This window comes from Neopelma chrysocephalum, unplaced genomic scaffold (genome assembly GCF_003984885.1).
Source record: "Neopelma chrysocephalum unplaced genomic scaffold, ASM398488v2 Primary Assembly neopelma1_97, whole genome shotgun sequence".
NCBI lineage: Eukaryota > Metazoa > Chordata > Aves > Passeriformes > Pipridae > Neopelma > Neopelma chrysocephalum.
Window position 1 is genome coordinate 5,564,222 of NW_020897760.1, and position 24,220 is coordinate 5,588,441.

The 24,220-nt window shown below is 39.1% G+C and overlaps 1 protein-coding gene across 6 annotated transcripts in view; it reads right to left on the reverse strand.

Annotated features, from left to right (window-relative positions):
• Nucleotides 1-3,945: 3,945 nt before the first annotated feature.
• TGFBR3 (transforming growth factor beta receptor 3) overlaps nt 3,946-24,220 on the reverse strand; it is a 139,215-nt gene continuing 118,940 nt past the window's right edge. For 5 of the 6 annotated variants that reach the window (XM_027694465.1, XM_027694464.1, XM_027694462.1 and 2 more), the window contains 9 exons: nt 23,373-23,698; nt 22,547-22,696; nt 20,637-20,768; nt 20,213-20,380; nt 17,268-17,567; nt 16,385-16,502; nt 12,643-12,678; nt 10,536-10,643; nt 3,946-4,210 (listed from right to left, as the gene is read on the reverse strand). In XM_027694465.1, coding sequence (XP_027550266.1) covers nt 4,092-4,210; nt 10,536-10,643; nt 12,643-12,678; nt 16,385-16,502; nt 17,268-17,567; nt 20,213-20,380; nt 20,637-20,768; nt 22,547-22,696; nt 23,373-23,698 — 1,457 coding nt within the window. In that variant the 3' untranslated portion in view covers nt 3,946-4,091. The remainder of the gene's footprint in view (nt 4,211-10,535; nt 10,644-12,642; nt 12,679-16,384; nt 16,503-17,267; nt 17,568-20,212; nt 20,381-20,636; nt 20,769-22,546; nt 22,697-23,372; nt 23,699-24,220) is intronic. The other variant, XM_027694466.1, reaches the window with a different exon arrangement.

Below are 24,220 nucleotides of genomic sequence, written 5' to 3' on the forward strand. Positions count from 1 at the left end.
TCAATCAAAGCCAATGGATAAAAGAACACAGAAAAGTGAAAACAGAGGTGGACACACAGAATCAAATCCTGCCTTTAATGCACACAATTCCCACTGAAGTTTATGGGACATGAGAACAGGGCAGTGAGACAAAACTTGATCTACTGATGTTGGCTTCAAATAAATGAATCACAGCATCAATTATTAATAAATTGATATACTTTATTATGCACAAGAGACTAAGATGACATGACACTGTGGTTATCAAAACTGTACAACAATGTATTTCCACAAGTCTCTGAAATACTGAATGTAATATGAAATACAAATGGGCTGTTCAGACTGGCCACAGGTATTAGCAAGTAAATTTCTCCCATTCTTTGATTTAAAAAAGCATCTGACATTTGCATCTTAAAGAAATACACTTATTTATTCAAAGGTGAGACTATTGTGTTTGGAACTGGTAGGAACATGGCAGCAAAGATCTGATAACACTATGAACATCCCTATGAATGACAAACAACAACAGGGCAAACAGTCACCTCACATAAAGGGCTATCAGCACAACCAACAGTATAGTCTTCTTGTGAAGCATGAGGTAGATATACATAACAGAAAGAACAAATAGGAGAGGAAGGGTTAGAAAGGGGCAGGGGGAAGGTTACAATCATCAGCATTTACAGAATTTTGCAAAATCCATTTCCATGTGAAATATGCTACAAAAATAGCCTAACACAGAAAGATCTGACCTCTTGAGACACGAATATAGTAATGTCCAAAACCAAATGCTGTAAAAGGTTAGAGTTAGTGATTAGACAACACATGACAGAAGAAGCAGTCTACTTTGGAGTTTAAGTACGTTACTAATAGCTTTTATAGGCAGAAGGTGTCCCTTTTTAAGCCCAATCCTCCCATTCTTACACAAAAAGTTCCTTTGCACTTGATTCCACCATGCTGAAATTAACTCCCTGACTCCATCCCTCCGAAACCCTGCTGGGACAGCAGCGTCTCACTGGCCTTCCAGACCCCACGGGGATCTGCCATGTGAGTCCAGCACGGCAAGACCACGTTGGACAGAGGTGGGAATCAGTGGCTGAGCAGTTACACATTTGGGACCTTGCCACACCGCACACAGAAACTTGCAGCAGAGACAAATTGCTGCTATAAAAATAGAGCTTATAAATGTATCAGTGATCTGAACTGAGGGCAGCTTACCAGCTGCTGGAAAGTACTACACATTTTTGTAATAAAGCTATTAACTGGGAATGCCCAGGTTTGGTTGCCTCTCTCTTTATTGAAGCAGAAATGGTTGTTCCATCTGCTAAGTAATCATTTTAGTAACCTCCAATAGATAATTAATTCAAGCAGATTAAAATTTCTGAATTAAATAGCTGAGTACACCAAGTTCAGTTAATTTAAACTGTATTTCACATACAAGTCAACAAATCAAATCTTTGACCTTTATATACTTTTGGTTTATCCAATGGTAAATACAAATCTGTAAATTATTTTAAATTTACAGTTTTAAAGAGATTGATAATGAAGCATGTTTCTCTCAAAAATATATAATTATCTATTTTACAGAGAAGTTTTCAACCTGTCCGTCCCAACAACCAAATCTAATACTTCCTATCAGAAACTGCTTAATAAAATATCTGAGGAAGGAAAGGGTTAAAACAGGGGAAAAGAATTTACAAAATATGTAAATTTCACAGTAATTGAAATTAAACATTTCATATAGAGTAACTTACATTTATCTAAAACATTTAAATATATCTTTATACAGAAATTTAATGTAGTAAAATATAGCTATGATTGAACTTAAAGACTCTAGTCTTCTTTGAAGACATCTTTAAAGACTTTACACATAGAATATGCTTATACAATACATTCTGCTGAAGGTTAGGCAAAGCGCTTTCTTTTCACCCACACAGGTAGCACATTCATCCTCCCGACACCTCATAACTGAGCCAATCCTGCAAACCCTTACGCATGGGAGAACTACGCCCACGTGACAATCTGCACATGTGACCAGGACTACTCACTGGCCTGCTAACATAAAATATTTTTGTATGTGTAACTCTGTGCACCAACTGCCTGCATGGACGCTGAAACCAGCTGTGGTTTGTAGAGTCCAGCATGTGCTTCTAACAGCAAGGACGAGGCATGCAGTTACTCACATGTGTAAGTGTTTGCAGGATTAGTAACAGATTTGATTTAAAGTGAGCAACATTCTGCCTTATCCTGGGCACTTAGGTCTGTCACTTATCTTGCACTTCAACCATCCTGGCATCAGCAAGGCACAAGTGTAGAATCAGCAAGAGACCGGCAGCTCAGACTTCAGAGCAGACTATCACTCGAGTGTAATGAACTCCCTCCCTCTCTTGCAGAACACAGGTAACTTTCACTAAAATTAATGAAAGTTATTAATCTCATTTTTAGAGGAAAACAATGCTCTTTTTCCTCAAAGGAGAAGAATCAGTAGAACACATTATAATTACAAAGTGGCAACCAACAGTCAAACAATTACACATTAAAAGTGTCTTTTTTTTCATTTGGCATCAATTTGAAGCTCAAGATAAGGCAACAACACTAAAAAATACTGTGACAATTAGTACCTTTCTGCCATTTCCATACTCCAGTACTACTTTGGGACTATCCAACTGCAATGTTCATACAACAGTTTGATACAAACAACTGCACAACTATCTTCAGATAACAGCTTCACTTTGATAGGCAATATTCTGCACAAACAACACATTCTACTGTATATTCTTTGTGCTCTCAAACCCATCTCTTATTTCAAAGGGCTAGCTGAAGGATTAGAACCAAATCAACTTCTTTATCGCCTCTATCTTCTATAAACTGAAGAGACAGTTTTTTATTCATATATATATATAAACATTATACATTTTATGTGTGGAAGGGACACTGAGCTAATTTCCAATGGTTAAAGTGGTAAGTTAGGCTCTGTATACCTAGGTATACATCTACTTGCATAAAGACATTGTCATTAAAGATACACACACATCTATGTTAGTGCACAAGACCATTCTTTGTCTTAATGTTTGTGTGTGCCTGTATTTGGTATAGTAGATTAAAAAAAATTCTCTTATTAAAGAGCTTTGGCCCAAAAAACAAGAGAGGGAATGTTAGTGTGCTCTTTTCCAATTAGCAAATCAATGCAAATTACAACAAAAATACCTGGAACAAACTTGAACCTACAAACACAACAGGAAAGCAAATGAGATGCTGTAGCTGTAAGCTGAACAAAACAAAGATTACTCAAAAGTGGCTAAATGTAGCTGAAATAATAAAATGTTATTAACCATAGAGATTTGACCTTGAGGCTTTCTTGCTTAGACAAACAGAAATCCTTTGACCCAAGGTCATCTTTGTTCTCCATATCTTGTGTAGTGACAGGTCAAGGGGTAATGGCTTTAAACTGAAAGAGGGCAGGTTTAGATCGGATATTAGAAAAAAACTCTTTTCTGTGAGGGTGGTAAGGCACTGAACAGGCTGCCCAGAGAAGTTGTGGATGTCCCATCCCTGGAAGTGTTCAAAGCCACACTGGACACCACTTGAGCAACCTGGTCTAGTGGAAGGTGTCCCTGCCCATGGCAGGGGGTTTGTAGCTAGATGATCTTTAAGGTCCCTTCCAACCCAAACCATTCTATGATTCTATGATTCTATGATTGAATTCCCTTAATGAATACTTTGTGTCAATGAGAAGGTTCAGGGAGAGAAAAAAATTGTATAGACAAAGCAGCATTTTTCCAAACTGGCATAGACTTCACATTGAGGGGCCCACAAACCCCCAGAACAGGTTGCAGTACTGTAAAATTAGTAGCTTTGTCACATGTAGCATAACATGCTAACAAGATCCAACAGGCTGTGTTCACTCATGCATTGTGTGCTCATATACACACTCACACACACAGTGGCTTCCCCAAAAGAAAATCAGTCTTTTTTTTTTCTCCTGTAGAAAAATCCCTCCTCATTTTTTTCAGAAGCAACCAAAACAACCCTTTTAACTTTAAAAAGTTGATGTCCACACACAGTCCTTGGAACCTATGTGCTCCTATGTTGCTTCTCAGCTGTGTCCCCCCGGGTTAGGTGGCACTGCTGCTGGAGCAGGGGGTGCTCTGTGTGCTGCCAATGCTGTGAGCTGCACTGCTGTTCTCGGACGCTGGTGGGGACGTAGGGACCTGCTGTCTTCCTGCTGTTTCCCCTGAAGGAAAGGGAAGACAAAAGGTGGGGTCAAGAGAAGGGAAATTGAAAATGTTAAATGTCACAGAAAACAGCAATTCACTCCCTCCCAGTCTTCCTCTTTTGGTGGTCTGTATTTCCATGCAATAAATACATTGAGGGACAGACTTCAAACAGAGTATAGTTGAAAATGCTACTAGACTTTGGCATCTTAACATTGCTATGCATGTGGGGAAAACAATAGTGCTGTTTTGCACTTTAAAAGCAGCTGATGGAAACTGCCAAGATAGACACTGTCTACCTTCTGCTGTCAGCTGTCACTCAATGGGTCCTGTTACAGACCACTTTATAGCTTTGCTGTCTGTAGGAAAAAGGCCTATGAAATGCAGGCTTTGATTTTTAATGCCAGTTTATAGAGCAGCATATCTACTAAAAGTGGAGCTGAAGACAATGTCCTTCAATCAGCTGGATACCACATATCCTGAGACATGGTCAGTTTTCTTCATGTAGAAAAACAACAGGCTTAAAGTTTGACTTGATTTACTCTTAACACAATATGCAGGAAGTTCTCCTATAGCTACACAGTATGTGGAACACTTAAAATCTGTAGCAAGAACATGTCTCGCTATTTCTTGTCAATTGTTTACTGACAATAAATTAAAAGCCCTTTGTTATTTAGATTGCCAAAACAAGCACTAGGATTTAAAGCCTGATTTATGTCTCCTGATAAAACCTAGGTTTCCGTATGCTCCCCTCATACGCCTTCTGCACCTGTGCCTGGGATTCCATGGGAAAAATTCAGCTCTCAACTAAGCATGAAAGTAAAAATTGTGCCATTATGTCAATGCCCAAAAGATCATAATGAGACCACGTAGGAAACCATAACTGTGGCATTTTTTAAGCTACAGTGCTCAAATCTGTAACCTTAGCAATATTACAAAATAGTCTCTTCAAAACAGATGGCAAGACTTAAGTTTATATAACGTGCACTGTAGCTGCCCCCTCCCTTGAGCTCATCTCTCAGGATGTGAACCTGTGATCTCAGCACAGTAACACAGTCAGACTGCTGCTGCTTGAGCTGCAGACCTGTTGTGGCAGCCAGAAACAGCACGGCTGCTTTCCCAGTAAAAAAGCAAGACAGAAATGTTTTGCTGGATCATGGGTAGGAGCAACTAGGAAAAATCAAAGGCCTCATCTCCTGCTTCATGAGTTTGTAGTGATGCAGCTCTCCTGCTTCACATTATCCTGTGTTATCCAAAACCTGAAGCCATGGGTCAGGTCTGCAGAGCCCAATTTTTCTTCCATGTTCAGGATTTGTTGGAGACCCTGTTCCCCAGTGATTGCTTCAGTGACAGGTTGAAGGCAGGAGGCACAGCCTGCATCCAGAGGGTTACAGTGCAGGGACTAGACAGCTTCCTCCCGCAGGAGCTGCTCTGGCACATCCCCCTGCCCTGTGTGCTGCTGCCCAGCTGCCAGAGCTCAAGCTCCTCGGAATGCGGCTGCAGAGGAAGTGTGCCTTTAACGCTTTGTGGCTCAGGTCACAAAATATCCTTCTGCAGGCTGCTTAGTATTCTGAGCTCTGCTACAAACAAGGGAGGTCTAAGGATTTCTCACAGCAGAGGTTGCAAGTGCTCTGTGTAATGGAAACCAGCAGGTTTGCTGCAAGCTGAAGCCACAGCCACCGCTGAAGTGCACATAAGGCCCCACAATGTACAGCTCTTGCCTTACACCCCACTGGTTTAGGAATGGGGAGGAAAGAAGGGATGGGATGGGACAGGACAGAAAAAAACAACAAACTAAACTACTAAACCACATGCCCTAGGAGCCCAATAAAACTTTTAAAAAGAGAGTGAGGATCTTGCTTTTAAATTCAGCATTCAGTCCAGCATTTACTCTTGTGAGCAGAGTTTGATTCTCTTTTTCCCAGTGTAACAAATAATTATGCAGCTCATCCATGAGCAGTGAATTTCTGCTCATAGGCAGCAGGTCAGAATCTGCCCCCAGTCATCTGCAAATAAATCAAGTTTCAGCTCTAACTTGCTTTGGAAATGGCTTTGCAACCCATCAGAATAAACTGTATCAAATCAAAGTCTGTGTCATCGTGCTGTAAAAGCTTTCATAAGCCTTGTTTGGATGTTTCTTCCCCTCCTGACTTGCTCCCTTCTTCAGTTGTTTGTGTACAAGTCTTCCTTCCTTTTGTACTACAGGATATATTTATAAAGGCAATGACAAGCAAACTCCCTTTCATTAAAACAAAACAAGGGAACACAAACATCAGAAAGCAGTGAGGGGAGGTGGCAAACCCCCATCCCCAGCTGCAGGAGAAGCCGCCCGGGCGGTGCAGAGGAAGGGCGGCCGCTGCGCTCCCCCGGCAGGGCCCCTGGCCCCCGCCTCTCTCCCCACAGCTCTGCTGCCACCCATTTCACAAACCACATGGTTACACACAGCGTTGGTCAGCCTCAGCACATCAACACGATCTGTACGCATTTAACCATAAATTCATTTATAAGCTAAACACATGTTGTTTTCATTTTATGGCAAAGCGAAAGCACAATGCCAGAGTCCCTGTACAAGCCCAATGGCTCACTCTCCCCTCCCACCTCCTCTGGAAAGTGTCCTAGGAGGCACCTTCCCTTCTGTTTGGGTTGGAAGACTCCTTCCTTCCACTGTAATTCAATGGCCTGCACAGGACCTCATTTCTAGAGCACAATATATCACAATCACTTGTTGAAAAATAACAAATTCTCAATGTCCTCAAGGAAAAAAAACTCCAAATCACAGCAGTGTTATGAACACAGCCTAGCAACTACATCTGGACTGGCTGGTTTTTCCTGTATTTTATTTCCTCAACACCTAGCTAACTGTAGAAAAGCTTTCTTTAAGGGAATATTCAAGAAAAGGATGTAAAGAAATGTAAACTATCACCAAAGAGGCATTCTCCATCTGTCTTTTTCATGTAAACAGCTTCATGTATCTCATGTTACCGAACCAGAACTGCTCAGAATGGACATGTTTCATCTATTGACAGTAAACAAGCTTTTACCCATCTGAATGCAACAACACGCACTTTATTATTCACACTTAGGAAAGCTGCCAGTTGTACTCCCTGTCCAGGAAGTCTGAATGTTTGCTTTTCTATCTCCATTTGCCAAATATAATTGGTTGCTATGTCAGTTTACTTTAAATCAGATCCCATAAAAAAAGGGAGAAGTGGGGGAGGAGGGACGCTTTTAACTTCTCGGATTTTGGAACAGTTTATCCTCTCAACTTGCAACACTGCCTGAAGGAGGAAAGTGCGCTTCCTAAGAGAACACAGGGACAGATGTTCTCTAACACAGTTTAAAAGGTTTAACGCTCTCATTAACTAATCAGACTTGTGCATGTCCCTTCCTAAAAATACTCAATTATCCCTATTAAGACAGATATTACACTGATACATATTTATATGGTTAAATTTTGAAGGGTTTCTGCATCCATGCACACCGCAAAATTTTTGCTTCTACATAAGACCCTCAGATAAATGGGGTTAATTGTGGCAAATCCCTGCTATTTCTCTGTGTCCTTGGGTCTTCTCCAGGCAGGACCAACACCTTTCTCGTCCTTTAATTGACTAAAAGAAGGATCAAAAGTACAGAGTCCTTTTGCAGAAAAGTCAGCTAAAATCCCTCCTCTGCTGTTCTAATATTAGCTTTCCTCTCTCTCTCTTCTTACTACCCATGTATCTTAGAACATTTGTACTCCACGTTGAATCGTTTCAGAAAATCTAGAGTATTCTGAAGCACAGTTTTGATGCTTTAGCAGAAATTTTTCATGATTGAACTCAGCAAAAGACCTACATGAAAAAAACTCCACACAACAATCCTTGTTCAATATCTGGAGATTAACTTCTACCTGTTCTGGAGTTCCCTTCTGCTATCTCTTGTTTGAGGTTTTAATGTTAATGGCTCACCAAGAGAACAAAAGAGCTCATTCATATAACGCTCTGTTACCAGCAGAGACATACTGATAAAAGTGTATTGGTAAATCTCCTTACTGGCAAAAAGGTGGCCTTTTGCTGCATTGCATACAGCACTACAGCAACAAAAACACCTTACTTCACACATCCCAAGTTGCCATTCTCTACCAGCAGTAGCTTTTATCTGTGCTCTGAGTATCAGCAACATACAGTTCTAGAATGAACTCATATTTTCCAAACTTTGGTCTAAATCATGTGTTAGAAACCCAGTACTACTTGCAGCAAAAGATGAGATATCAGAAAGATTCAGCAATGCCTAAATTCTCTAATGGCAAAAGACAGCCACTCTGTAGATGAAATTTAGATTATCTTTTTTTCCCCCTCCTTGTGTTAATAAAAGTCTGCAGCCAGCTCTAAAATGTTTCCACTGCAGCTGGATTATCTTGTCTGCCACAGCAGTTGCCCTCTTAAGAGACTGTCCCTGCCAGAGCCTTGGCTGCACTGTGTTGCAAGTTGTGCTTTATAGATACAAGATACTATGCGCACAAAAATTATGTGCACAGGAACATAGGTTCACTTTCACAATCCTTTGAAAATCTGAACCAGATAACTTCCTGGATAATTTTTATAATTTCTGTGATTCTCTCATCTGATGAGTTACAGTGTCCCTGTCCTTTCTTCCATTTTCATTTATTACTTTATGTCTGGCCTTTTTCTCCACTTTTTTCATCTCTCAAACACAAAGCCAGAGCAGCTGCCCTCTCCACTACTTATATGTGGTCACTATGACTGATATACTTTGCCAATATTACTCTTTTAATGGGTCCAAGTTCTGTTGTTGCTGAAAGATTTCTCATGTTGGATTCCCAGTGTTCCTTGGCTACAGACACACGACTTGCGTCTATAGATGGTTCTGTATATGAACAGAGATTGAACTTCCACAAATGCAGGACCAAATATATTAATTTAAGAGTAGTTTAATTTTTTTTTTTGTTAATAAAGGTTACCTGTGGAAATTACCTTCTTAACTTATATATTTACTCACTGAAATTATGTTTACTTTTCTTCCACAATGTTTCAGTAGTATATGAGACAGGATTATACAATTTATACGTATTATCACAAACTTTAAATTTTCCACATTTGCCTCAATTCCAAACAAGTTTCATACACAGCTGATGCACTGAGAAGCATTAAACTGCTTATATAAAATTTTTGTACTGCCAACTGGAAAAAAGCCCACAGTTTTTTTTTCCAAATTAACATAAGCTCCTGGGTCATAATATTTACAGGAGCTCTGACCCAACAGGGCCAGACTCTCACTCCTAAATAGCTTCCATGAGGTTTTGGATGCCAAAAAACCCAACACCCTGTAGTGGGCTACAGGCAAATTCCACTGCTCTAGAGCTCCACAGGTTTGGAGTAATTGATTTCTCATTTTCCTCACCTCCCAGAGGTCTTGGTAGGGTCTTATGAAGTTAAAAGTAGCAGTAGCTGGGAGTAGAGCATGCCCTAGGAATCCTGAGATACCCCATAATCCACAAGCAGCCAAGGCCACATGCTGGAAATCATGCTGGCTCCATCAGTGTCCAGTCTTTGTCTGTACCACCTTGCAGATGACATGCAACAGAAAGCTCCCAAAACTCTCTCTTCTTCCAATAGAGTATTCTATTTCTGCAAACTTAGTTTAGTATGGGAAAAAATTCTGAGGAGATACTGGAAAATTATATATGCATAAAGGCTGCACCAAATTCAGGCACATTCCTGATTATTTGTTTGGGCACAATTAGGTAAGATTACACATGACTTCTACCAATTGAATGTAATAGTTGAAGAATGGAGGAACAAATAATTGTGGCAAAAATTTCAGGTAATCAAGACCCAAGAAAAATTTTCAAGTCTAGTTATATTCAGAGCATATCTACGTAAATAAGGCATTCACTTAACCATTTGGCCCACTCCTTATACACATTGGCCTAATGGAGTAACTGCAAAAAATTTTTAAAAAGCAGCATGGGAACCAAAAAGGATCCATTAACTGAAATGTTAACTAAATTTCAAATATAGAGATGCTACTAATGATAATGCACAAACCATGAATAGTCAGAGTTTTACTTGTGTCCCATGTGAGTTTTCAAGATTTGCATTTAAAATTATTTTAGCAAATTTTAAATCATAATGTGTAACATCTCCCTGTAGGGGAGGGTGGGTATCAATTGGCTGATACACAATACAGGCTCATGGGAGAGCTGCTGGAAAACTCCCTAGTAAGAGGAGAGGGCAAAAAATAAAAAAGCCCAGGACAGCCATTGCTGGCTCCCCTCCCCTTCAGACCACACCACGTTTCCTGCTGCATGACCTGCACTGAGCTCTGTGAGAGCCCTGAACTCACCTGTGCGAGAGTAGATGAACCAGAGCGCTCCCGTCAGCAGGGCCCCGATCACAAAGGCTGCAAAGGCAATGCCCACCACAGTCAGCGTGTCCAGCCCGTAGAACACAGCTAAAGGTAAACACACATAACACAAAGACTTTTCATTATCAGTGGCAGATGCCATTTTACAAAAATACACCCTTACACTTCCATGGGAGAGTTTTTTAAAAATTCATAGTTAATTAAGCACCATTTTAAGGAACAGACTAGCAAATTTGCGTCAAGGAAATAAAAGAGAAGCTTTCAGAGAGTGGCTTCAGGTCAACCAACTCCCTCCACATCACAAAGCAAAACCCCAGCTCAGCACACCCCAGTCTGGAAAGTGTTGCAAAAATTAAGCATTTTCAGTTGGCTGTTAATAACTTGCTTTCAATTAAATATTCATTTATCTTAGAAGTGTTTTTAAAAGGCTGATATTTTTGGCAGAAGATGCTTTTCACTATGGCCTAAGCAAACTTTCCCCTACATCTCCTGCAAGTTCAGTCTGAAATCTAGGTGGAGAACGGAACTGCTGTTAAGAGGGAAGAGATGCCAGCAAAAAGTCAGCGAAAACATAAATAGAAGCAATTGTTTTTCACATTTGGCAATGCTTTCAATAACTAAAATTAATTCCAGAACACAAAAATAGAAACACACACACACATGCAAATCACTTTCTAGGGGAGAGGCCCTTTTGTAGGACCATTTCAAGGGTAACAACATCTGGCCCCTGGATGTATTGCCCCCTAATGCTGACCATCCAAACAGAAAAACTTTTGGCTTCTGTGTTTTTGGTAATTAGAAATACTTCAAAAAATAATAATCACTCTTTCAGCAATCATTTGGGAAAATTTCTTCTTACAAAACTGATTTTTAGTTTTAGTACTTTTAATGTTTCCCAGTGCACAAAATGGCTTAGGACAGTGAATTTTACTGACTACTCTGGCCAGGAAATGAGCTGACTGGATCTCAGTAGTATCCTTCAGTGGAATTTTCAGTTCTCAGAATACAACCAACACCCTCACTTTACACAATTCTGCACCCAGCAGATGACCCTAAGGACATCTCCTATCCTCTTTTGACAAATGTCTTCTCCAGCAGTTCCTGTTGGCACGGGCCTTCAGGACCCATTTCTGGGTACCTGTGACCTAGTTTGCATATGCAACACCTGACATATAATGGCTTAGAAGGTTTTTCTCTCATTTCTTCCATGAGGCTATTTCTGGTTCCTCTGGATACTTTCAGTCATTTTAAATGCAAACAGAAAAAACTCTCCTAAACACAACTGTTTTTTCCACCAGGCACCAGCCAGTGTCCTCTCCTCTTAGGAGGAAACTTAGTGGAGAGAAGAAAGTCCCGTGGAGAAGTGGCAGAAGCATAATTTCTCATTGCCCTTGTTATTTTGAGCAAATTTAGTCTTGAAGGCATAGGGACAGGAACAGAGGAAAAAACCTTCTTTGCACTTCCTCTTCTAAATTCCCTTTTCTCCATTCATTCTTGCTTTTGGCCGCAAATCATCTGTACCTTCCTGTTTATTATTGCCTTCCAGTGCTGCTCCTTTTCTGGGTCATTAATAGACCCTGATTAATTCACTACACCAAGACAACAGAAAAACCAAAAAAATTAATCCATATCAAGTCAGTGATCTCATCTACAGCACGTAAGTGCTGGTGCCAGAGCAACTGGGGATGTGGTCAGCTGCAGCACAGGATACGAGTGAGGCTTGGAATAGGACATACTTAGGACACAGAAGCTCTGTAGGATCTTTGCTGCTCAAACACGGATATTGGGAAGCAGTGGCCTCATCAGAGAAGGGGGAAATAATGCACACATATCAGCAAATGGACTTGCTAAGGCTGAGACTCTCAACAGTGTTTTCCCAAATTTGATTATCACATACATCAAAAGCCACAGCCATTCTCTCTAAATGCTGATGGGAATCTCTCAATCAGCAACTGAGTCAGAATTATGTTCTGTTTCAGAATTATACACATACACACTCACAAAGCTTGAAGATAATTTTAATTTATCTAATGCTTTCTAGACAAATATTTAAAGCTTTAAAGAGATTGGTTTAAGAGTTACTTACGTGGCTGTCTCACATTTGGCTTTGGAAGGGAAGGATCTAATTTAAAACAAAAAAACAAACAAAATCCACAAAACTTTAATCAGATAGAGTTCCACATACAGCCTACAAATTATGCAGGTTCTGATCTGACAGAAAAACATTAATTGTAATTTTTACAAACCAGGAATTTCAGGAAAACCATCCCAAATTCAATAATCTCACTTATCTCAGAAAAATTCTATTCATATAACAATTATTCCTCAAGGGACCCTATCTACGGTATCATTCATACATCATATATTTTGCTGGCAAGTTCAGTGCAACCTTTCCCAACTCAGATGTCACCAGGTCTGACCCACAGTAACTCTGGCTACTACTATGTGGAAGGCTGTTTTAAAGGTGATTACATTCATCTGACTACTCACTAGTCCCAATTAGGAGATACCAGCATGCTAAATCAGAGGGACAAAAAAAAAAGTCAAACACTGGCTATCACCTCTAAAGAATAGTGATTTTATGGCACAATACACACTACTTTGTCCAAATTGCATGAATATGTATTGATTCATTCATTTTCCTGAGTCCTACTTGGTATTCTTGAAAGTTGTGTGGGTTTTTTGGTTTGGTTTTTTAATTATATATAAGAAATGAAAGATCATAGCTATTGTATCAAAGCTATTATTCTTGGCATGAACATCAAATATCATCATCATTATCAGCATGTAACAGAAAGAGACAAGTAAAGAAGTGTTTAAAAAATGAAGAATTTTCCCTTCTTTTGTTGAACTGGCTTCTCTTATCTTTCTCCAAGAATGCCACCTCAAGCAGAAGACCTAGAGATTCTGGCCTCAGACCCAAGGACCTGTTTGGTTAGCTGCAGTTTGATACTGGATTGCCCAGTAACTCAGGGGTCTCATTTAAATTCCAGCCTATCTGACTATGTTCAGTGCAACAGATGTAAAAGGATTTGATTCAATACTTGGGTTTGTATCTTTATTAATTGAAAAAAAAAATAGTTTAACTGTTATGCAAACATAGCAGCGCAAAAAACCTTGAAAATAAATATATTTATTTACTTAAAGTGTTCTTAAACCAAGACTATGCTTCTAACTTCTAAAGCCCAGATGGCAGTGCTAAACTTCCAGCAATATCCTTTAGACCATTAGGCTCTGAGACATGTGAGACATGTGCGTACAAAATCCAAAAAAGCATTTTATTCTTAAACTGTGTTATTGACTCTTGTTCTAACACATGAGCATCTCTTGGCAGATGATAGGAAACAGGTGAAACAGAAGTAAGAAACAGGTGAGAGCATAGAGGGGTGTGTGGGTGTCTGGATGTGCATTCACAAATAAGCTGGAAAATCAAACAAACATAACATCAACAGTATAACTGAATGTAAGATTTGTGAGGAGGGCTGGACTGAAACCAAGGAGCAATGAAAAGTACAAACATGGGTAAGGGCACTATCAGATTGTCCAAACACTCCACTAGCATATCCCAAGTGCCAAAAAAATTCCTTTTGAGCTGAGAGGAAAATGAATTTTCCATGCTCTTTCTATCACTGGCTTCTCTACAGAGAATATGAAATCTGCTAATGATAAGCTCTGTAGCCCATTATCAATTTGCTTCAGTCATCCAGTTCTTACATGTACTTCATTGTGGTTTGCTCAGAGCAATTCAGAAGCAGTGAGAATACTTGAGGTCCACAAAAAACATCTAATTTAAAAACAAGAGCAACCAGCCTTTAGAATTACTGTAATTTTCTATCTTTGTAGGATAGAGGCACTTGTTAGTTGCCCACTTGACCTCCTTTCTATGACCTGTCTCCTTTTGCAGTAGAAATACTAATCTGAAGTTTCCACACTTTAGCAGAAGTCTGAACAATGACAGTAGTAGATTATTTCAACAGAAGAACATGTAATTCCTATCATTTAAATGGCCATCCATATGCCTTTTATTGAAGTGGGGGAGAGCATGAGTGTGAAATGTAGGAATGCAAAGGGAAAGAATGTGGCATGGAGTTAGGTTTTAGACACTTCCACTGGGATCTAGTGCAATAATATAACCAACAGTCTCGTAAATAACTAACTAAATTAAGAGGGAAGGAAGAGTTATTCTCATTTGGATATACCATTGTGATTTCTAGTACAGTCAACAACAGTTATAAACTTATGTTTGAAGAAAATAAAAGATGCTTTTGCAACAACCAGTTTGTTCTGACTTTTGAAATGTCAAGCGCTTAACTTTCACAAGTGGCTTGCTGAGCAGATCCAATGGCAGCACCTCACACAGTATGGTTTATAACAGTGAAAGCTGGCCTGTTCATACTAAAGAAAATGCAGAACACCACCTCTGAGAGGTAAATTCTACTGTGCAGTAACATGATCTAGTTCTTCAAATTTTAAGTTCACGTATTGGCCAACACGGTATTTGGCTTTAAGAAAGGGGTCACTTGATTCACTGCAGGACAACTGCACACCAACAAAGCTGTGTTGTTAATGAGCCACTCTGTATCATGCCTGAAAGCTGGGATATGCTGGGGAGATTTCCACCAAACATCCCACAATTAGAGTAAATCATCCACAATGCAACGAAATACTCTATCACACTGTTGTCTTGTAACTAATCTTTATAAATTTAGCTTGTCTTTGCACACTAAGACCTTGTGCCTCTGACAAAGACAACATTCTGAGAGGAGCCCAAGATGGGAGCTGCGCACAATGCTCCACACATCACAAGGGCAAGAGAGCTGAGAGTACGACTGTTTATTGAAAGCTGAATTTCAGTTGCAGGATTTACTCATTCCCAAAGAAAGTCCACTGAAATAAAATGAGAGTTGAGCAAAAATAAAGCACAGAATCAGGCCCAAAGCACAGTTTTAAGTGACAGATCAAATATTCACCTTTAATTCATAGTGGATTTGATCTGTATTAACAAATTTGTAAAAAACCCTCCAAAACTAAATATGAGCTGACTTGCAGAGTTAGACAGAAGCAGTTGTTATGTCCCCTAGCAATGCTGTACAGTACTTTAAATTGTCGGAAGACTAAAAAGCACGCACTGTACAATGGAGGTTAAAGGACTTCTGATCTCCATCTTTTTGATGCTCCCCAAAAAGCATTCCAAAGGTCAAACAGCCCTTGGACACTATTGGAACATTTTCATTCAGCCTCTCCAAATCCTTCAATCAGTCACTAACCACACTCATTTTCTTGCAATAAAGATTACGTGATCAAACAAGTCCCACCAAAGTGGAGCACCTTTGTGCATCTCATCTTTTGCTCTTAATAGTTTAACTGTCTAATCAGTCTCCAGAGGCCACCTTTCTGCTTTACAAACTTATCAGGCTTTAGCACCCTCAATACTTTGTAATTCCACTGTTGTTATTCCTAAATTTATATTTACAAGCACAATAAATAAATGGTAAAGTAGGGAGTAGACCACTGCTTTTGATCTCTGGGCAACAAGGTTGCTGCAAATGCTACTGCTGCATTCATATTCCAAACCCCAGTACAGCATTCCTTCCTCTATGCCTGGCAAAACCACATGTCCAGATATCAATACAATTAAAAAACAGCAACGAACTGCCATGGTGACTGCTGCCAGGGAAATGTCTAAACAAGTAACATCTTACAGACACAGTATCACCATAAGATTACACAATGCCACATACTTGGAGCACTCCCTCATTTCAAGCCCCTGTATGTTACACAATATAATACATATAGCTTTATTAAAGAGTTCAAGTTCATTTTCATACCTTCTTGTTTTCCTTCATGTGTTATTACAAGGGGCTTGGTGAAGGTTTTCTTATTGTGCATCATGGCCAAGATCATATCCACATTGAGAGAGGTGCAAGCTTCATCAGGAGGAATGCACTGCAAGTGGAAAGAACAGTGTGTGAGGTCAGAGAGTCACCTGTTTGCCAAGAACCTCCAAGCAACCCCCATGTAAGGTACTGGTAAAGGTAATGAGCTGTATTTCAGGATGCAAACTCTGCCTCCGTTAAGGATTCTCTAACCTTTATGAGACTGTTACTATTAAACTTAAATGGTAGTCATTATTTTATTTTAGGATAATTTTTTTTCTAAAAATCTGCTAGCCAAAACTGTAGCCACAAACACGTGTTAATGAACAATGACAAATCATCTTTAAAAAATGCATTTTAAGTGAAATGTGTATAAACCCCAAATTAAAAATAAATTCTGAATTCTTAGAATACATTCTTTAACAACAAATTTATACACAATTCCATTAGTTATAAAGCAAAATTTGGCAATTCTCTTTTGTAGCAATCAGATTACAATATGAACCTATATGATGCGTGTCTTTGGAAATTGAAGCTAATATTGTTTATGCTTTGGATATGGATGTGATATGGACAGCAAAGATCAACCTGAACCACTTGTGTAATAAAAAGCAATTTCTATTCATAACCACCCAATGAAATTTAAACAGAAACTGTAAATCATGTAGTCAAAATGCATACTGTAATAACTCTTCTCTATTAAAATCCTGAGCCTAGAGATAGCATGTTCATTACATCAATTTCATAGAAAACCGTTTATTCACTTCAGAGGTCAGATGAGAAAAATACCTTATTTTCATCTAAATCATAAGATTTAACTTTATAAATTACTGACCTTTGGCAGTCCTTGAGTATCTTTGTCTTTATTTGTACACAAAGTCAACTCGCAGTGAAGAAAGAGCAGTGAGATGTTGAACATTGGTTTAAACACAAAGCTAAATCTTTTTTTGTCCCTCTGTGCATGTGGTATTGGAAAGTTCACCTTCTCAATACTGTAGAATTTAACAGATTCATCTTTAGGACAAATGTTTTCTATAATGGTATAGTCAGACATTCTATCTGGATTTGAAAACGGGGAAACAAAGCATGTTTGAATGGCAAAGCCCAAGGATCTGTCAGCTTTAGTCACAGACACCTGCATTAAAAAGAAAGAGACGGTAAGATCTCAGAAATGACATTTTTATTCACATTTCATTAATATTTTCAACAATTTTTAAAGCAGTTTTCCAGTGCCATTTCCAATCTGAACTATTTTGAAGGCTAAATGTTAAGAGTAGACTGTCAAACTGAGAGACAGAAAATCCGTGGTTTCAAAATCAGCAGCTGTTTAATGGCATAACCGTGCATAAATACAGCAATCCCCTATCTTCCTGAAAGCAGACGAAAAATCCAGCCCAGATGAGACACACAGTTAATGACTGCGACTGCCACCTGAAATGGCACCGCTTCCCTTAGACACACACGCTGTGACAGAGCTGGATGGAAGTCAATCACTAATTCCATATCTTTGTATCTGTTTGAAACTATAATGAAAAAGGAAAAATACAAAAGCAACAGACACAGAGAACCCACCCCCAGCCATGACAGGAATGCAAAGCAGAGAAGAGGTCATGGTCTGACGTGTGGGTGGCATTCCTGGACTGGGGGGTTGAGGGAGCCTCCTAAAAAGCCATAATTTCTTGTGAAAGGATCCTTTTAGTTTATTGTAAGTTTGAAATTCATATTCTTTTATGAAAAATAATTAAGACTGCAAAATTCTGAGGCCCTGATGTTGCTCAGCTGGACTGGAATGCAGACAACAAATGCTACAGAATAATTAGAAGAAAAAAAAAATAAATGGAATTTGTAACAAATGAGCTGTGTTGCTCTTAATAAACAACAGAAGCATTGTTTCTAACCATTAACACTGCCCAATGAAACAGTTCCACAAGAAATAATTTGCTTCTTAGAAGAAATGTGCCTTATCTGTGTACTTAATCCATATGTGCCTCATGTATCTTTAAGGAAGAGGCTGCCAAACTCTGTGGTTTGTGCAGTAATTTTTGAATGCTATGAGTTTTGCTGTGAATAAAGGCATTTCTCATTTTTTCTCTCCCTTATATGAGCAGCAATCAAACTAGAGATGAAGGGATGTGTAAGGGATTTTCTAAGCAAGAAAGACCATCTTCCAAAAAGAACAGAAATAAAGATGGATAAACGAAAGTCAGCCATAAATACTGACAGGAAACAAGCTGCTGGTGTAAATTAGTTAAAAAAGAGATTATGGGAAGGAGGACAGGCATACTACAGTTCATTAAATAAAAGGATGAATGATATCTCAGGGAAAGAAAAGAACTAGAGGAGGAAGGTGAGAAAATGACAGCAGAGAAGAAAAAAAAACCCTAAAATATTCAAACATGAAAAAAATCTTTAGCAGACAAGGAAAAGGGAGATATAGAGTTCTTACTGATTATGATCTATTTATCAACCCCCCCAAATACATTTGTTAATAAAAAATGCAAAATAGAAACAAAAAAGCAAAAAAAATTATCTGAGTCCGTTAAAAAAATGGAGTCACAGAAGTTCAAAACTGATACGTTTTTCAACGCACAAGAAGGAAAAACAGAAAAAAAAGTCTTCTGCCAGGACAGGTGATGAAGAAATCAGAACATCTGTCTGAATAAACAGCTACAGAACCAGACAAATCCAGAGGGCTCGGAGCCAGGGGGATTCATCTCAGATCACTGAAGGAAGCAGACGGTTTTATCCAAATGAAAAAAAAAAGAAGTGTCTTTTATAAACATATTCTTAAGGGAGTGTGACATGCTTTCTTTTTGCTTCAACTATCTTAAACTCTTTTCACTGGGTAGAGAACAAGGAAGAGACACAACACACTGATATGAAGAAAACTGCACCAATGTCAGACAGGTCACTGTGCTTATCATGCAATATGGACTCACAAAGAGGAACTACCTTGGGCAAGAGAAATATGGCACAGAACTAATTCAGTAAATATACTCTTGGTCTTATAAGCCCATAGTTCACACCTGGTAATTTACTCATCTATGAACATCTATACAACTATTGCCAAAGTTCTATTTATTAATGCCTACCATTATTTGCAAAATCCAAAATTCTGTACACATGGCTATATTTAGAAATACTGACTGTATTAGTTTGAAATTCCCCAGATGGGGAACAACACATGGAAATATTATCATGTGCAAAACACACCTGAAATCAAGGGTACCTGGCTGTTGATTTTGCTTTAGTCTTACTTATCTAAATCTGGTAGATCTCTTGTGTGGCAGCATTCAAAAGGATTGTAACTGATGTTTTTAAGTTAACTGGAGAGAGATCAGAATCTGTACTAACAGTGGAACCTGAGAACGCTAGCATATGAAAGACACACACATGCAATTTTTTGCATGTCTACATCTTTCAGATGAGGTTCAGATATATTACCAAATATAATGAAACCTGAAGTCTTCATTAGGACATGCCAGTTCAGAGCAAGAGCCCAGAGACACTTTTAAGTTCTGCACAGAAAAGCAGATTTGGCAAGAATCACCAATTTACCTTCTAAGAAAAATTCATCCATTTCGCAAGAATCCTTTGGTTTTTACCCAAAATATTGTCCTACTTCTTACCCCACAGTTTCTGTTCTCTGCAGCCACCACAGTAGCTACCTGCCTGCCTAAACCAACTGCCCAAACCCCTTCAACTGACAACAGATTTGGCTCAATTGCATGGCCTTGCAAAATGCTTCTGTTAGTTTGAAAGCCTTTTTCAACTTGTTACCTCTACATATATTGGTCCATTCTCAGCAACAGAGAATAGTCCTTGGGAGGGAGCACGGAACAAATCTGTTTTGTACAGCTCCATGTTGAAGGTAACATTGGTGATGTGTTGTTCAGGAGGCCAGAATATGCCTCTGTCATCCTCTGGCTGGTGCAGTGTGCAATTAAACTGAAATAAAAAAAAAAATACAATAACATCCTGAGTCAGGAGTGGTAGCTGGATAAGGGCAAATTTGGTGTGTGCAATACAGGCCCCCACATGTTCCACCTACTTAGTGTAAATCTTCAACAGGGTCGTAAGAAACAGTAGTGAGAAGAAATGTGTTAAAAGAAAATTAATTTCTATACAATTAATGTAATTTATGTGGAATGCCCATTACAATAGGTATTTCTTTATTGGCAGATGCAAACTGAGAGTAACATACCGCTATTTCAGGCCAGCTTGAGAAAGAAACGTCTCCCTCATCAGCATCCCCTGGAAATCCATTATCACCTGATTCCATGTCATCATCATCAAAGCCACTGCCTTCAGCTGGTGATGACAGCTGAATGACAATCTGCTCAAAAGATATTGCAAACAAATTAGATTAGATATAACTGAGCACTCTCATGGTTATTTTCTTCTCTCTTCAGAACAATGCAAAGGCCAAAAGAAGAGCACCAGCTAAGCAGATAGTGAAAGCATGTCTTAAACAGCATTGTGCTGAGCATGTAGGACATGTAGCTTGTATTTCAAGAATGCTCCTTAGTTTTTTTCCACAATTCAGAGCCAGCGATGACACCAATCTGGGTGTTGGTGTCTGAATGAGCAGCCTAGCATTTCTGTTCTATTTCTGGTATTTCTATAACCAACACTGAAAAAAGAGATGGCTTTCTAAAGCGATTTTTTGCAACTTACAGTTTTCCTTAAGGCATTCAGGAAAAAATCACTAGAAGTGTTAGGGTTATTACAGGATTTTCTACTCTGTCACTTGCATTTTTTTTCCAGAGATGTAAACCCAAAAACATTATGTCCCTTCTTCATTTTTCCCTTGTTTTTCACTGAATTTGTACTGAATTCCAACGGGTTTTTTTCAATCCTTTGCACACTTCTCCATTACTTCACCTGCAAATTCCTGGTTTTGTTTTCCAATGTTCTGCACTGTGCTTCAGTATGCCTTGTGGGTCCTCGGCTAGTTCCCTCCCTTCCAGGACTTCAACTTTGTTTTCTTGGACATAGAACAACTGCTAAAAAGTGGCATATACACACCTTTTGACACTCCGCTGCTGGGTGTTTATTTTTTAGCAGAAACGCTACTAAATTCTGAAAAATACCATGTGGCTTTTGGAGGTCAAGTGTGTAGCCAAGACTATTAAAAGACATGATAGAGAAAAGAGAAGAGGTAAATGACCGTTTTAGTTTGGGCCATAATAGAATACAGGGACAATGACAGTATTTAGCTCCAGACACACGCTGCTCTGTAGTCTACTGATGATTCTATCCACAGTGCTGGTTTGGGACTGTTTCTAAAGTTAGGTGCTACCAACTCACCAGTATAGAACAGTTGTAACCAGGCAAGGTCAGATCAGATTGCCTTAGCCGTGTTTGGGTTGGACCACAGGCTTTCCATCATTTGCCAAGGTTATTCTATGTACTGGAAAGCTCAGCAAGAGAAATATGTCACTACTTTCCAACCCAGATTAGCTGCACTGCACTCAGGCTCATAAACTGAGCTGGTCTGGAAGCAGTTGCTTACAACCTAACTGTGCTCCTTTGCATCATCACTTACATGCAAGTACCCAAGAGTCCCTTCATCATGTACATCAGACAGAAAATATAAATTCAAATTCTAAAGGAGAAGCATGCATAATTAATGTATTTTCCTCATCTTTTAAGAGCCTTTTTCACACACAATTTTAGAAGAAAAAATTTTCACTTAATTCAGCATACGAATTAATTGGTATTCCTTTGTACAATCACAAAATTCCCACTCCTCCTTACAGAATATAGTACTCCTTAGGTATGAATGCATCAAAGCTGCACAGGGAAAGCTGGTGCAAATTCTCTGAGATTGGTACAGATAGTCCCCAAAGGGTAGCCATGCAGTTTTGTAAAAAGTATTTAACTCCAACTCCTCCTTTTTCCTTCAGGATACTATCTGACCACAGGAGCACCCTGAATATGCAGCCTTCATGCCTCCATGAATACAGGGACTGCGGCTGCAACGAGGTTTGAGTTAGACAGGAAAAGATCAGGTTGCCTCCTTTTTGCTAAGACTAAAGCTAACTGCAACAGCTTCCTTGTACTACTATGATGTGCAGTGCAGAAGGTGGATCCTCTTTGTAAAATACTCACAGAGTTAAAATAAACAATCTTGTTCAAGATATATGCTGTCCGAGTGCCACATTTGTTCAGCGCAGACTCCAAAATGAAATGGGTGCCATTCATCCTGGCTTTGCAAGAGTGATCCAGCAGCGAGAGCTCTGTCCGGGTGTAGCCACTGGCCTGAAACAAAGATGCTTTGTAAGTGACTGAAACACAATTGTGTTCAGCTCTTGCTTGAAGTGCAGTTCAGAATACTGTTCATGATTGCTCATAGGAGGAAGTGAAGTTCATTGTACTGACATCCAGGGAAGGTCACTCTCAAAATGCTGTTACACATGATAGACAGGGAATAAATGTAACATGGAACAAAGAAAACAACAGGTTCATTATTAATCTTCTGATTAATAATGCTGACTCTGGTCTGAAATGAGCTAAAATTGCTGTCTGTATCAGGCTCTTTTCCACAATGCAAATGGACACAAGCAACCTGTCAGCTGGTAGATGGTACAGATAGATCTATTCAGGTTTCACATTGCTATCAAAAGCAGCTTCTTTGTACTTCGGAAATTAAAAACAGACTGATGGTTGAGCACACTAATTTTTTGACAGAGCCAACCCTGCAAAGCTTTAATAGGAAATCCCTCTAAAAACCATCAAGTTGTTGTGAAGAGAAAACACGATTCTGAGTTATGGCAAAGAATATCTACAGTATAGTTTCCTCACCAAACTATTTTTTGGGGGGTTGGGTGGTGATGGCTGTAGATCTTAGAATGTTTATTTTTTCAATCAAAATGCAAATAAAATGGTCTGTCCAAAAAAAGCCTACCCAATTTTGAGAATAAGATAGCACACCAACCTGCAGAGCATCTTTTTCTACAGCTACTGTCATGGTTTTGTCATCACACTTTATTGACAGGGCCACATCAGCACTGCCCTGAACTTCTTCTGGTTCTTTATGTTTTGAGAGGGAATGTCCAAAGTCATGATTTATTAACGTGTCTACTGAATGCCTGGATGGGAAGATTTCTTCTCCCACTGTATCATGCCTTCCTCTGTTAATGTGAAATGGAAAAGTCAGGCCATCACTTAACGCGGGATTCTTTGGAGCAGGCAGTGGGTTAGCTCCCAGCAATTCTGTCAGCTCTGGAGGAAGGGAATGGTCTTCTTCATCATTCATCTCTTCTAAAAAAAAAAAAGAACCAGACAACCCCCCCCATAAGTTTATTAGATATTTTTCCTAAAAAGTATCCAGAAATAATAATTTTCATACAAAAAAAAATATCCAGAAAGGAAGTTCCTGAAGGACATCCAAAGCAGCATCTTTGTACTTTTCAGATAACTAGCCACAACTCCTCCAACTAAAGGTTTAATTGTTCCTGAGGCATCTAATCTTGGTATATTTGGTCCCTGCTAAAAATCTCCATCACTAAGAGCTGAAATTAAACTTTGAGGAGTAGACCTATTACATGCAAAAGAACCACAAAGGTAAAAGAAACATCATATTCATAAATATACTATTTTAGTGCTGCTGAAATAGTTTAAGTGCAAATCATTGGGTTAAATTCTTCTATTACTTGACCCATCACAAATTCATTCACTCTACTGTTGTGAAACTACTTACATAACCAGAGTGAAGCTAAATGAGAGTTAACTTTACAGTGAGTAAATGAAAAAGTATCTCCTGGCTTATACATGTGACTGCTC